The sequence below is a fragment of the Montipora foliosa genome, chromosome 13, assembly GCF_036669935.1.
Source record: "Montipora foliosa isolate CH-2021 chromosome 13, ASM3666993v2, whole genome shotgun sequence".
Classification (NCBI taxonomy): domain Eukaryota; kingdom Metazoa; phylum Cnidaria; class Anthozoa; order Scleractinia; family Acroporidae; genus Montipora; species Montipora foliosa.
Genome location: NC_090881.1, coordinates 43,158,650 through 43,173,649, shown reverse-complemented (window position 1 = coordinate 43,173,649; position 15,000 = coordinate 43,158,650). Strand labels below are relative to the sequence as shown.

The 15,000-nt window shown below is 39.6% G+C and overlaps 1 protein-coding gene across 6 annotated transcripts in view; it reads right to left on the bottom strand.

Moving 5' to 3' along the window:
* LOC137982336 (hemicentin-1-like) overlaps positions 1–15,000 on the bottom strand; it is a 34,915-nt gene that overhangs the window by 4,849 nt on the left and 15,066 nt on the right. For 5 of the 6 annotated variants that reach the window (XM_068829423.1, XM_068829421.1, XM_068829420.1 and 2 more), the window contains 13 exons: positions 7,058–7,315; positions 6,483–6,743; positions 5,880–6,137; positions 5,295–5,555; positions 4,694–4,951; positions 4,050–4,310; positions 3,446–3,703; positions 2,864–3,124; positions 2,261–2,518; positions 1,686–1,946; positions 1,033–1,290; positions 562–828; positions 1–69 (listed from right to left, as the gene is read on the bottom strand). The exon at positions 1–69 is cut by the window's left edge. In XM_068829423.1, the coding sequence (XP_068685524.1) occupies positions 1–69; positions 562–828; positions 1,033–1,290; positions 1,686–1,946; positions 2,261–2,518; positions 2,864–3,124; positions 3,446–3,703; positions 4,050–4,310; positions 4,694–4,951; positions 5,295–5,555; positions 5,880–6,137; positions 6,483–6,743; positions 7,058–7,315 (3,189 nt within the window). The remainder of the gene's footprint in view (positions 70–561; positions 829–1,032; positions 1,291–1,685; positions 1,947–2,260; positions 2,519–2,863; positions 3,125–3,445; positions 3,704–4,049; positions 4,311–4,693; positions 4,952–5,294; positions 5,556–5,879; positions 6,138–6,482; positions 6,744–7,057; positions 7,316–15,000) is intronic. The other variant, XM_068829425.1, reaches the window with a different exon arrangement.

The window sequence follows — 15,000 nt, the reverse complement described above, 5'->3', positions numbered from 1 at the left end:
CCTTCCATTGAATTTTCATTTCATTAACACCTGGATTGATCTGAACGATTAGGGGCGCCTCTGGTTCAGCTAGAAACACGAGGACAATTTTTGGATTGGTCATTATTATGATGGCTGGTTCTCTCATTTCAGTACAGGAGGACGCAAGGTCAGTAAAGTTGTCAGTTATGTACTTAAAATTGGAATGTTTCCCGTAATGCCGTAATTGAGTGGATTTAGCAGAATGCGAGTTATATGTTGATAGAGTCCTAACCAATTTGAAGTCAACTCAGTCGTAAATAGCACGATTCCATATGTGAGCAAGTGAGAAATAACTCAGTCGTATGTTAAGGCTGGTTTACACATACGACGCAAGCTTAAGCGCTAGCAACATACGCAGACGCCGCAGTAGCGTTTCGATAATGGAACAAAAGACACTAATTAACAACAAGTTAATGCGCCTGCGTATGTTGCTTATGCTTATGCTTGCGTCGCATGTGTAAACCAGCCTTTAATGAAACAAAATCAATGTAAACAAAGACGTTATCAAAGTGGAAAATATTTCTACATTCCAACACGTACACAACACGTTGAGGCTCATGGCCGCTATGTCTCCGGTGCCGAGAATGTTGCTTGGTACACATTCATATTCCCCTTTGTGTGAAGAGTTAACGTTTTGAATGACGAACACGCCATCTTTGGAATAACCGAGAAATTCCCTCTTGAAGCGAAATTCGTATACAGCAGGTGGAACACTGTCTGCGCTGCAAAAGAATGTTATTGTCTGTCCCTCAAACACATTATCCATCTTTTCCACGTTCGATGTTAGGTTCGTCGCTCTTGGTTTGTCTGTAGAAAAAAGAACAATCAATAGCTTATTTCTCCAAAAATTCGGCACCTAATACTGTTTTGCTGACTTCTTACTGATGTGGTAGAATGATTGAGAAAGTAAAAACGTCAGCAGTCGGCGCGACTATTATTATGAAAACTATCCTACTAGATGAATTCATGGTAAGTTTTGTTGTTCTTTTTTCTTCAAAAATTGTGACTTACAGTTGACCATTACGGACGAGGTAGTAATTGCATCCTCTCCAATTCCATTGCTAGCCTTGCATTGGTAATATCCAGAATCGGCTTTCACCGCACCTTTCACAACAAGAACACCGTCCGTGGAGTTTAACAGGGAGGGGCTAGGTCTTTTCGTCCATGTTATCTTTGGTGGCGGATTTCCACTCGCGTTGCATACAAGGCGCAGGTCGTCCGTCTCGTTCACTGTTTGACTATCTTGTCTCTTGATCATGCTTGGAGGATCTAAAAAGTTACAGAAAACTATTGACTTTAAAAGGAAAAAAAACGATCATTCTCGTACAGATTATCTTTCAAGAATTGTAGCCCCAGAATATTGTCTCTCTTGGGCAAATATTCGAAAGTGACATTTTTATGATCGCTTTGAGTATTCCTACAGAGATCACCACTATAGACAACGTCTTAAAAATAAAGCTAGACCCTGAAAAAGTGTTTTGCACGCATTGCTTAAATACACCCAGTCAATCATCTAACAAGCTTAACTTTTGGGGACTGCTTTTTTTTTCGCCCTTCTTGTCTGTACTAATAGAATTAGAAATACATTTCTCAGCAAATCAGTTTTAAATCTTATTAGTTTTTTTGGTTAGCTAATGAGTAAACCTTAAAGTAAATAAACGTACAGAAAACATAGAGGTGTCTTGTAGCGTTTGCCGGTTTCCCTATGCCATTTGTGGCCGCACACACGTATGTCCCAGCATCGGTTCTGTTAGCATGCGTGATGACAAGCCGCTGACCAGAGGGGTATGAATCGCTTGATGTCTGGTTAATCTTCGTCCACGTGACTATTGGAAGAGGTTTCCCATCACTAGTACATGCGAGGTCCACGTGGTTTCCTTCAGTGACATTATATCTCTTGGTCGGTGGATTGATGGCAGGTGCGTCTGGAGATAACAAAGGAATGCCAGATCAAATTATTCCAAATACTTAATAAAGAATAATAAAAACAAGACAGCGTAGACAGTCTCTAGAATGATAAGCACAATTGCTTATTTTGGAAAGTACGAACAGAAGATTGATATCAGTCAGTTGGGAAATGTGTTCTTTTTTTTTGTCGAAGTGGATTCGCCACTAACCGTTTGTCTATCGGGTTAAGCACCATGAACATCATAGCCGAGGCTGTGCACTAGCTGTTTTTGTAAATATTTTCTTTAATTGTGTAGAGGTTGGTTTCACTAGTTGTCAGTTTGTGACTTACAGTTGACTATAATAGTGACAATGGATATTGCATCGTCTCCAATTCCATTACTAGCTTTACATTGGTAGTCCCCCGAATCGGTGTTCTTCGCATTTTTGACAACCAAAACACCTCCAACTGTGGGAAGCCTGGTGGAGTTTGATCTTTTTGTCCAAATTATCTCTGGCTGTGGATTTCCACTTGCGTTGCACTTCAGTCGCAAGTCTTGCTGCTCTGTAACTGTGTGATTCCTATGTGTATTGATTATGCTTGGAGGATCTAGAAAGATTAGACAAGGCAATTAGGCATTGCAAAATATTCGTTTTATGGCGTAACTTTACAACAAGAAGTTGCCCTTAAAATCACCAAAATATTATTGTGCCATTGCGTTACACTTCGGAAGCAATATTCAAAATGTTTCTCTGTTTATTGTTGCAGTCTTTTTCCGGCAAAGAATTTCATCGAATAGCATGTCAGGAGGCATCCGGTTGAATTATTAATCCGCGAAACGATCTGAAAGGCATTATCTCAGAAAGTTTTCATAATGACCCCTTTTGGGCGAAGAAAGAAATTCCAAAGCCATCTTACAAATTCTTACCCGTTGCCTTTACGTTATCGACTTACAGAAAACATTGAGGTGTCTTGTAGCGTTTGCCGGTTTCCCTATGCCATTTGTGGCCGTACACACGTATGTCCCAGCATCGGTTCTGTTAGCATGCGTGATGGCAAGCCGCTGACCAGAGGGGTATGAATCGCTTAATGCCTGGCTAATCTTTGTCCACGTGACTATTGGAAGAGGTGTCCCATGACTAGTACAGGCGAGGTCCACGTGGTTTCCTTCAGTGACATTATATCTCTTGGTCGGTGGATTGATGGCAGGTGCGTCTGGAGATCAAAAAGAAATGCCAAGATCAAATTATTCCAAATACTTAATAAAGAATAATAAAAATAAGACAGCGTAGATCTCTAGAGTGAGAAGCGCCATTGCTTATTTTCGAAAGTACAAACGGAAGATTGATTTCAATCAGCTGGCATGGGAAATGTGTTATTATTATTTTTTTGTCGAAGTGGATTCGCCAATAACCATTTGTCTATAGGGTTAAGCACCATAAACATCATAGCCGAGGCTGTGCACTGGCTGTTTTTGTAAATATTTTCTTTAATTGTGTAGAGATTGGTTTCACTAGTTGTCAGTTTGTGACTTACAGTTGACTATAATAGTGACAATGGATATTGCATCGTCTCCAATTCCATTACTAGCTTTACATTGGTAGTCCCCCGAATCGGTGTTCTTCACATTTTTGACAACCAAAACACCTCCAACTGTGGGAAGCCTGGTGGAGTTTGATCTTTTTGTCCAAATTATCTCTGGCTGTGGATTTCCACTTGCGTTGCACTTCAGTCGCAAGTCTTGCTGCTCTGTAACTGTGTGATTCCTATGTGTATTGATTATGCTTGGAGGATCTAGAAAGATTAGACAAGGCAATTAGGCATTGCAAAATATTCGTTTTATGGCGTAACTTTACAACAAGAAGTTGCCCTTAAAATCACCAAAATATTATTGTGCCATTGCGTTACACTTCGGAAGCAATATTCAAAATGTTTCTCTGTTTATTGTTGCAGTCTTTTTCCGGCAAAGAATTTTATCTAATAACGTGTCAGGTGGCGTCCGATTGATTTAATATACAGCGAAACGATCTGAAAGGCATTATCTTAGAAAGTTTTCATAATGACCCCTTTTTGAGCGAAGAAAGAAATTCCAAAGAGATTTCCCAAATTCTATCTCGTTGGCTTTACTTTATCGACTTACAGAAAACATTGAGGTATCTTCTAGCTGTTGCCGATTTCCCTACGCCATTTGTGGCCGTACACACGTATGTCCCAGCATCGGTTCTGTTGGCATGCGTGATGGCAAGCCGCTGACCAGAGGGGTATGAATCGCTTGATGCCTGACTAATCTTAGTCCACGTGACTATTGGAAGAGGTGTCCCATGACTAGTACATTCGAGGTCCACGTGGTTTCCTTCAGTGACATTATATCTCTTGGTCGGTGGATTGATGGCAGGTGCGTCTGGAGATCACAAAGAAATGCCAAGATCAAATTATTCCAAATACTTAATAAATGATAATAATAATAATAATAATAATAATAATAATAATATTAATAACAATGATAATAATAATAATAATAATTATAAAAATAATAATAAGACAGCGTAATCCCTAGAATGAAAAGCACCACTGCTTATTTTGGAAAGTACGAACGGAAGATTGATTTCAGTCAGTTGGGAAATGTCTTCTTTTTTTTTGTCGAAGTGGATTCGCCACTAACCGTTTGTCTATAGGGTTAAGCACCATGAACATCATAGCCGAGAATGTGCACTGGCTGTTTTTGTAAATATTTTCTTTAATTGTGTAGAGGTTGGTTTCACTAGTTGTCAGTTTGTGACTTACAGTTGACTATAATAGTGACAATGGATATTGCATCGTCTCCAATTCCATTACTAGCTTTACATTGGTAGTCCCCCGAATCAGTGTTCTTCACATTTTTGACAACCAAAACACCCCCAACTGTGGTAAGCCTGGTGGAGTTTGATCTTTTCGTCCAAATTATCCCTGGCTGTGGATTTCCACTTGCGTTGCACTCCAGTCGCAAGTCTTGCTGCTCTGTAACTGTGTGATTCCTATGTGTATTGATTATGCTTGGAGGATCTAGAAAGATTAGACAAAGCAATTAGGCATTGCAAAATATTCGTTTTATGGCGTAACTTTACAACAAGAAGTTGCCCTTAAAATCACCAAAATATTATTGTGCCATTGCGTTACCCTTCGGAAGCAATATTCAATGTTTCTCTGTTTACTGTTGCATTCTTTTTCCGGCAAAAAAGTTCAGCGAATAGCTTGTCAGGAGGCGTCCGATTGAATTATTAATCAGCGAAACGATCTGAAAGGCATTATCGCGGAACGTTTTCACGATGGCCCCTTTTGGACGAAGAAAGAAATTCCAAAGGGATTTCCCAAATTCTTACCCGTTGGCTTTACTTTATCGACTTACAGAAAACATTGAGGTATCTTCTAGCTGTTGCCGATTTCCCTATGCCATTTGTGGCCGTACACACGTATGTCCCAGCATCGGTTCTGTTAGCATGCGTGATGACAAGCCGCTGACCAGAGGGGTATGAATCGCTTGATGTCTGGTTAATCTTTGTCCACGTGACTATTGGAAGAGGTTTCCCATCGCTCGTACAGGCGAGGTCCACGTGGTTTCCTTCAGTGACATTATATCTCTTGGTCGGTGGATTGATGGCAGGTGCGTCTGGAGATCAAAAAGAAATGCCAAGATCAAATTATTCCAAATACTTAATAAAGAATAATAAAAATAAGACAGCGTAGATCTCTAGAGTGATAAGCGCCATTGCTTATTTTCGAAAGTACAAACGGAAGATTGATTTCAATCAGCTGGCATGGGAAATGTGTTATTATTATTATTTTTTTGTCGAAGTGGATTCGCCAATAACCATTTGTCTATAGGGTTAAGCACCATAAACATCATAGCCGAGGCTGTGCACTGGCTGTTTTTGTAAATATTTTCTTTAATTGTGCAGAGATTGGTTTCACTAGTTGTCAGTTTGTGACTTACAGTTGACTATAATAGTGACAATGGATATTGCATCGTCTCCAATTCCATTACTAGCTTTACATTGGTAGTCCCCCGAATCGGTGTTCTTCGCATTTTTGACAACCAAAACACCTCCAACTGTGGGAAGCCTGGTGGAGTTTGATCTTTTTGTCCAAATTATCTCTGGCTGTGGATTTCCACTTGCGTTGCACTTCAGTCGCAAGTCTTGCTGCTCTGTAACTGTGTGATTCCTATGTGTATTGATTATGCTTGGAGGATCTAGAAAGATTAGACAAGGCAATTAGGCATTGCAAAATATTCGTTTTATGGCGTAACTTTACAACAAGAAGTTGCCCTTAAAATCACCAAAATATTATTGTGCCATTGCGTTACACTTCGGAAGCAATATTCAAAATGTTTCTCTGTTTATTGTTGCAGTCTTTTTCCGGCAAAGAATTTCATCGAATAGCATGTCAGGAGGCATCCGGTTGAATTATTAATCCGCGAAACGATCTGAAAGGCATTATCTCAGAAAGTTTTCATAATGACCCCTTTTGGGCGAAGAAAGAAATTCCAAAGCCATCTTACAAATTCTTACCCGTTGCCTTTACGTTATCGACTTACAGAAAACATTGAGGTGTCTTGTAGCGTTTGCCGGTTTCCCTATGCCATTTGTGGCCGTACACACGTATGTCCCAGCATCGGTTCTGTTAGCATGCGTGATGGCAAGCCGCTGACCAGAGGGGTATGAATCGCTTAATGCCTGGCTAATCTTTGTCCACGTGACTATTGGAAGAGGTGTCCCATGACTAGTACAGGCGAGGTCCACGTGGTTTCCTTCAGTGACATTATATCTCTTGGTCGGTGGATTGATGGCAGGTGCGTCTGGAGATAACAAAGGAATGCCAGATCAAATTATTCCAAATACTTAATAAAGAATAATAAAAACAAGACAGCGTAGACAGTCTCTAGAATGATAAGCACAATTGCTTATTTTGGAAAGTGCGAACGGAAGATTGATATCAGTCAGTTGGGAAATGTGTTCTTTTTTTTTGTCGAAGTGGATTCGCCACTAACCGTTTGTCTATCGGGTTAAGCACCATGAACATCATAGCCGAGGCTGTGCACTAGCTGTTTTTGTAAATATTTTCTTTAATTGTGTAGAGGTTGGTTTCACTAGTTGTCAGTTTGTGACTTACAGTTGACTATAATAGTGACAATGGATATTGCATCGTCTCCAATTCCATTACTAGCTTTACATTGGTAGTCCCCCGAATCGGCGTTCTTCACATTTTTGACAACCAAAACACCTCCAACTGTGGGAAGCCTGGTGGAGTTTGATCTTTTTGTCCAAATTATCTCTGGCTGTGGATTTCCACTTGCGTTGCACTTCAGTCGCAAGTCTTGCTGCTCTGTAACTGTGTGATTCCTATGTGTATTGATTATGCTTGGAGGATCTAGAAAGGTTAGATGAGGGAATTAGGCATTGCAAATAATTCGTTTTATGACATTTTTGGATGAAAACCAATCAGAATTTTTGCGTTCGAGAGAACGCTTCCTAATCTTCTGGGTTGCCTGTTATCGTGGAGGTTCTCTGTGCATGCAAGCGAAAGCTGACCCGTGTTTTTTCGTTCCATGGTTTACCTTTTCGGCGCCATTTTGAATGACGTCGCAATTTCGTTGCGCAAAACATTCTGCCTCGTGCTTCGTTGTTCATTTTCCTTTCACCGCTCACCGCCTGTGAATGAGCGCGTCGCCAATCTATTTTAGGATCATACCTGATTTTTTGTTTGCCTTTTTCAACCGCCCACTTGATCTGAGAATAAGAGCGAATTTTCTTGCTCCAACGGCTTATTGCCTTTGTGGTATAAAGGATTAATTAATACGCCTCGATACGCTGGATTTTTCTGTTTAACCAGAGAAAGACGACGTGTTTTGAGTTTCCATGGTAGATGTACTTTAGCGATTTTCGAAAAACACCCAGGGACCTAACAAGCCTATAATATGATGAATATTGCTAACACAAATTATTTTTAAAATACAAGCTAAAATATTTCTTATTTTCACACCTTGAATTTTGATTACAGCGATGTGAAACGGCGAGGGAAAAGTTTGCTTTTCTAAGGCCCGCGCCGGCGAGAGGGCATTGTGCAATGTCACGGCATACACGAAAAATAAAAACATATCTTCGGTTCTACCGTGCTTAACTCGCTGATTCAAACGGTAAAGTGCTCTCCGTTAAAAAAACAAGATCTTCATTCAAAGTTTGTAAGATGCGCCGATAATATTTTTTTGATTTTTCTGGAAGGAATAGTTTTTATTTTTATAAAGCACGCGCCGGCGAGTCTGTGTCCGTAGCGTCACGCAAATTGTTTACGAAATTAAACACGTGCGTCTTATTACTGGGTCGCCAACCCAGTCGGAATCTGTCTTTAATTTCGTCGTTTTTTACTGGGTTGCCGCAAACCCAGTCGGAATCTGTCTTTAATTTCGTCGTTTTTTTATTTTTCGTTTTCTTTTTTATTTTTTTATTTTTTTCCGTGTCGGTAAAAGTCTTGCCTGTCACTCCCCTGCTAAGTGGTGTCTTTGTGCATAGAGCCTTCTATGCGTATTTTCTTAGGATCGAGAGGGTAGTGGGAAATGCGTAGATTTCTCTGGTGGACACAGTAGAACGATTAACTTAACCGGCAATGGCGTCGAAAGTCATGTAAGGCGAAAGGCGTTTTAGTGGATCTTTGAACAAAATGTACCCTTAGTAATAGCAAGCGAATTGGATACTGAACAAGACAGGCGGTCGAATTTTAGAAGCGACGAGTAATGGACTTCGACAACAATCTGTCGCCCGTCGAGCTGTAATCAAAGTGAGCTGTCTTCCTAAAAATTTGCTAAGTGTGGTGTTTTGTACAACACTCAAACCAAATGAACAGTTCTCTGGTAACTCAGTATGGGTTCAACAAAGACAGAGAAGGAATCCATATAGTGGATCTGTTATCTCAGTTGTCTCGCTATTTGTCAAATTTGTATTTACCAGTTCTCAACTCTGCACAGTCTTCCGGTATAACAATTGGAAATTTCACTAATAAGTCATTGACGTGAATGGCGTTTTAGTGGATCTTTAAACAAAATACACCCTCATGGAGCTCAAGAATGGATCGTCAATTGGATGAGCAAGACAGCGCTGAAAAATAAATATCTGGAATGGTCTTCGACAACAATTTCGTTTTTCGCCTTTGGATATCAAGTGAGCTTTGTTTCTAATATTTTACTAACTTGGTATTATATAAAACACGGAAATCAAATAGCAATTTTTTTATGGATTTAACCATAGTTACTAACTGTGATTTAACAAATTAACATTGAAGGAATCGAACGCCTACAAGAATGCATCACAGTGTTTACTCAAGTCGCATCTTAGTTGTCTGACAATTTACATTTACCGGTATTTTGTACTCAACTCTGCAAAGGTGTAAAATATTTGGAAATGTGACAGTGAAGAATTATTTGAATGAAAGTTGTTGTCGCTCTTGTGCTTCATTATTTACGGTCAGCATTTCGAGTGGAAAAGGGTTTTGATGTGAACTGTCAAAAATTTATTTAATTGCATCTGTTGTTTGCACGCACGCAATTGAAATAGGAAGGTATTTTTGCCTCTAATAGTAAATATGTTGTTTGTTTCGATTAATTTTTCGCTGGAAAAGGATGTTGCCGAGATATTTCCAACCTTTGTGAACTTTAATATCATGTTGTGTAATTTTCGAGCCTAACAAATTTGCATACGTGTGTTGAAATGTGATACGGGAGCATTTTTGTGGTATAGATTGTTTTCACGTAACGTCATCATTTTTTAAAATCCAAAACTAAAGAGCCACGAAAGTTCTTATCCTCATCAGGCATAAGAGGCGGTAAATTTGTATCCATTTGCAATTTTAAAGCTCAATAGCGTGCTTCGTTTGGAAACCAGAGCATTTTGAATTTCTGAGTTATAGCGGTGCGTGACACGAGGCGACAATCAAGTTTATTGAGAAATGTATATTTATCTCATGGTTTTGAGCCTTTTTAGAATTTAAAGCATTAGGAAAAGTGCTTAGGTAAATAGCTGCCTGTTCAGTAGAGACGTTCACTCGCCTAGATAGCCAAAGTAAGTAACAGATGTTGACACTATTTTCCGGCCGCCATATTGGTGCACAAAAGATGTGCACCAACATGGCGTTTTCATACTGGGCTCTGTAAATTTCTGCGAAACATTTCGACGAATATCTGAAGTTTGGGGAAACGCACGGGCCTAAAACTTGGAGAAGTGTTTTCTTCATTTATCTTCTACAACATCACGAATTCTTGACTTTTTCCACTGGATGGTTTTCGATTTTTTTATTGCGTGACAGTGAAAACGATCTATAGTGTAACGAAAATAAACAGGTCTGTTGGAAGCTTGCTTGAGTTTCAACAAAATGACCCTCAAAATCGGCAAAAAAAATCCGTTACTGATGAATAATAAAGTAGCTGCTATCCCCAAAACGATGAAATTACCTGGCGATAAATAACCTCGTCTTGGAGAGTAAAGTTTTGACTGTCAACCTGAAGAATTGGGCGATTGTGATCTTTGTGTTGAATTCGCACATTTCTTGTCAAACTTTATAACACTTGAAAGAAAAAAAAAACTTACAAAAACAAAAACCCGGTATCTGTGTCAAATGATGATTTGACACTGTTTCGCGAGTAAACACACCGCGGTAACTTCATCACGGCGCCCTCTGAATCCGATGTAACTTTCGATTTTGCGCTTTTACTTGTGCAGCCAAAATTACAATAGCAAAAATCCCCAGAATGTTTGTCGGTGATCGTAACTTTTTATATTCGGGGTTAAAAATTAATGTTGTTTTCGTGTCATAAATGTTGTTGCTGATGGCAAAATATTTTATTCTCGATCGACCGTCCAGAAAACTTCCTTCTGCTCTTCCCAAAAACTTTGTACCACTATTTATTTACTTTTGCATCAATATTTGTTTCGCATAAAGCAAGCTAACAAAATCGGTTCCTTGCTTGGTCCGCATTTGTTAGCGTTAAAATAGAATTTTCGGTCCAATGCTTCTGTTTTGAGGGGTATATTGCTTTTGGTCTCCCAACCCAGCCGAACCCCTAGGGATTAATTTCAGCGAACTATTGTAGCTGTCAGATGCTCAGAGGGCACGCTTAAACTTGTGGTGAAAAGCAGTTGTGCCTTCTGATTTCCTGTAACATGTACCACAGGCAACCCAGTGTATGCTTCACGGAAGCATCTCGTTTATTTTTCGTTTTCTTTTTTTTTTTATTTTTTTCCGTGTCGGTAAAAGTCCTGCCTGTCACTCCCCTGCTAAGTGGTGTCTTTGTGCATAGAGCCTTCTGCGCGTATTTTCTTAGGATCGAGAGGGTAGTGGGAAATGCGTAGATTTCTCTGGTGGACACAGTAGAACGATTAACTTAACCGGCAATGGCGTCGAAAGTCATGTAACGCGAATGGCGTTTTAGTGGATCTTTGAACAAAATGTACCCTTATGAAGCTCAATAATGGCAAGCGAATTGGATACTGAGCAAGACAGGCCGTCGAATGTTAGAAGCGACGAGTAATGGACTTCGACAACAATCTGTCGCCCGTCGAGCCGTAATCAAAGTGAGCTGTCTTCCTTAAATTTTGCCAAGTGTGGTGTTTTGTACAACATTCAAACCAAATGAACAGTTTTCTGGTAACTCAGTATGGGTTCAACAAAGACAGAGAAGGAATCCATATAGTGGATCTGTTATCTCAGTTGTCTCGCTATTTGTCAGATTTGTATTTACCTGTTCTCAACTCTGCACAGTCTTCCGGTATAACAATTGGAAATTTCACTAATAAGTCATTGACGTGAATGGCGTTTTAGTGGATCTTTAAACAAAATATACCCTCATGGAGCTCAAGAATGGATCGTCAATTGGATGAGCAAGACAGCGCTGAAAAATAAATATCTGGATTTTAAGAGACGAGTAATGGTCTTCGACAACAATTTCATTTTTCGCCTTTGGATATCAAGTGAGCTTTGTTTCTAATATTTTACTAACTTGGTATTATATAAAACACGGAAATCAAATAGCAATTTTTTATGGATTTAACCATAGTTACTAACTATGATTTAACAAATTAACATTGAAGGAATCGAACGCCTACAAGAATGCATCACAGTGTTTACTCACGTCGCATCTTAGTTGTCTGACAATTTACATTTACCGGTATTTTGTACTCAACTCTGAAAAGGTGTAAAATATTTGGAAATGTGACAGTAAAAAATTACTTGAATGAAAGCTTGTTGTCTCTTTTGTGCTTTATTATTTACGGTCAAGGTTCTTTCGAAAAGGGTTGAATGTGAACTGTCAGAAATGTATTTAATTGCATACGCTTTGTGATTGTGTTTCGCTTGCACGCACGCAACTGAAATAGGAAGGGTTTCTTGCCACTTATAGCAAATATGTTGCTTGTTTCAATAAATGTTTCGCTGGAAAATATTTCTGTGAAATTTCTAGCTTTTGTAAATTTATCATGTTGTGTAATTTTCGAGCTTAGCAAATTTGCATACATGTGTTGAAATGTGATACGGGGAGAGTTTTTGTGGTAACGCATAAGTCACGAAAATAAACAGGTCTGTTGGAAGCGTGCTTGAGTTTCAACAAAGTGACCCCCAAAATCGGCAAAAGATTGTGACGCTGATGAATAATAAAGTAGCTGCTATTACCAAAACGATGGAATTACCTGGTGATAAATAACCTTGTCTTGGAGAGTAAATTTTGATTTTCCAGAAACAATGGTCAACCTCTGAGAGTTGGGCGATTGTGAACTTTGTGTTGAATTCGCACATTTCTTGTCAAAATTTATAACAATCGAAAGAAAAAGAAAACTAACAAAAACAAAAACCCGGTAGCTTGGCATCATTTGACACAGATGCTTCACTGTTTCGCGAGTAAACATGCCGCGGTAAAATAACGGAGGGGGACATGGGGATTTGGGGTGTTGCGGTGTTGATGGTTTTTTAAATGCGGTGATGCGGTGAATAAAATCTCAATTTGCGGTGATGCGGTGATCGCAAACCCAACGGTGTGCGATGTTTGTGTTTCGCAAGCTACGGTGTTCGGTGAAATGAAATTATTTGAGGTGCTGTGGTTTCTTGTTTGGTCTTTCAAAATACTCTAGAGATCAAAGAAACTGAACGCCGAAGTTTATTGATGTAACAATACTTGTTACTAAGAGGACGCTCCACACTCTGGAAATGTTGTTTTATCGCTTGGCAGCTTTTCGGGTTAACTTCTCAGTAATGTTCATGGAACTTCATACAAACGATCTCTCCGGGTAAGTACAAGAAAACTGATTTACGGGTATCAACAGTATCGACGCGTAGGCATGCATTGACAAGAGTACATTTTGTTGTGTTTATTTTGTGGAAAATTGTTTAGGTATAAAAGTGTTATGTCAAGTGTAGACGTTAAAATCATGTAGCTAAAAATAATTGTTGCGGTGACGGTGTTTCGTCGACTTTTCTTGCGGTGATGCGGTGTTCGTTAATTTTTTTTTGCGGTGTTACAGTGTTAGGTCGCCCATCCAGAAACTAACCCCGCCGAAGAGGGATGAACTTCAGCTTTCAACTTTTGTTTACAAAGCTGTCAGATGCTGTCAGTGCACGCTTACACTTGTGCTGGAAAGAAGTTGCATGATCAACATGTCAGCCCAGAAGCCAATGTTTCTCGATTCCCTTTTATTTTCTTCAGTCTCTCTGGTTTCAGTACTTTGCCAGTAACCACATGTCTTCTCAAGGGGCTATTTATCTAAGACTTCTACCATGGCGCTACAATGATAGACAATTCCAAAACAATATCGTGTACTGTTAGACCTACATATTACGCAAAGACAACTGTCAACATGTCATCCCAGAAGACAATGTTTTTCACTTCCCATTTATTTTCTTCAATCTTTCTCGGCTCAGTACTTTGCTAGAAACCACATGTCTTCTCAGGCTATTTACCCAAGACTTCTACCATTTCATTACAATGATAGACAATACCAAAACAATATCGTGCACTGTTAGAGCTACATATTACGCAAGAGAACTTGAATCTCCTGGAAGACAACACACAGCTCAGTTGACATTATGGAATAAATCGCTGTGTTACTTCACTACCACACGTAAGCAATGCGCGTCAATTTTTTTTAAAGAGGACAGGAATTTCTTCTTTCTGACAAATGATTAATTAATAGGCCGGTCACCAGATTTTTAACCTCAAAAAAGGATCTGTTTCGTTGTACGAACGTGTGAGGACCTGTGAGCCAAAGGGCCTCTGCTGGTATGACTTCTGGTATGACTTCTGGTATGACTTCTGGTATGACTTCTGGGGGACCCCCCCCCCCCCCCCTAACTTGAAAGAAATTGCGTGGAACGCTGCACGTACCACAGGCAACCCAGTGTACCCTCAGGGAGGGTCTAGTTACAGTAGTTCAGCTTTTTTATGAGACAAATTAACTCCCGAGTTAGGATTTCGAGTTGGATTTTCGAGTTAGGATTTCGAGTCGGTTTTTGCGAGATGCTCCAGCTGCAACGAATCGCCTTGGCTTTGGTATGTTAACCGTACGCGTGGGAACAGCCATATTTCATTGGCTATATTTTGATTACAAGTGAAGCTATGATCTTCGCAGTTATGAACGAAATTTTTGCAATTGATTCATTTCATATACCATTCATCATTGATTCGAGACAAACTAATTACCGAGTTAGGATTTCGAGTTGGATTTCGAGTTGGATTTCGAGTTGGATTTTCGAGTTGGATTTTCGAGTTGGATTTTCGAGTTAGGATTTCGAGTTGGATTTTCGAGTTGGATTTTCGAGTTAGGATTTCGAGTTGGATTTTCGAGTTGGATTTTCGAGTTAGGATTTTCGAGTTATGATTTTTTGGCGGGATTTATTTGGCGGTTTTGTTTTTTGGTGGGGTTTCCAATAAATTTTCAGTGGTTTTACACAACGTACTTTGTCAGTGGTATTGCACATCGTCTCGAGGTCTTTTCGAGATGGAGGAGAAAGAGGATTGTAGATCGTTAAGGGCAATCTTGTTTAACCTATCCTAGTATTGCATTCGTAATTGTATTTTTGAC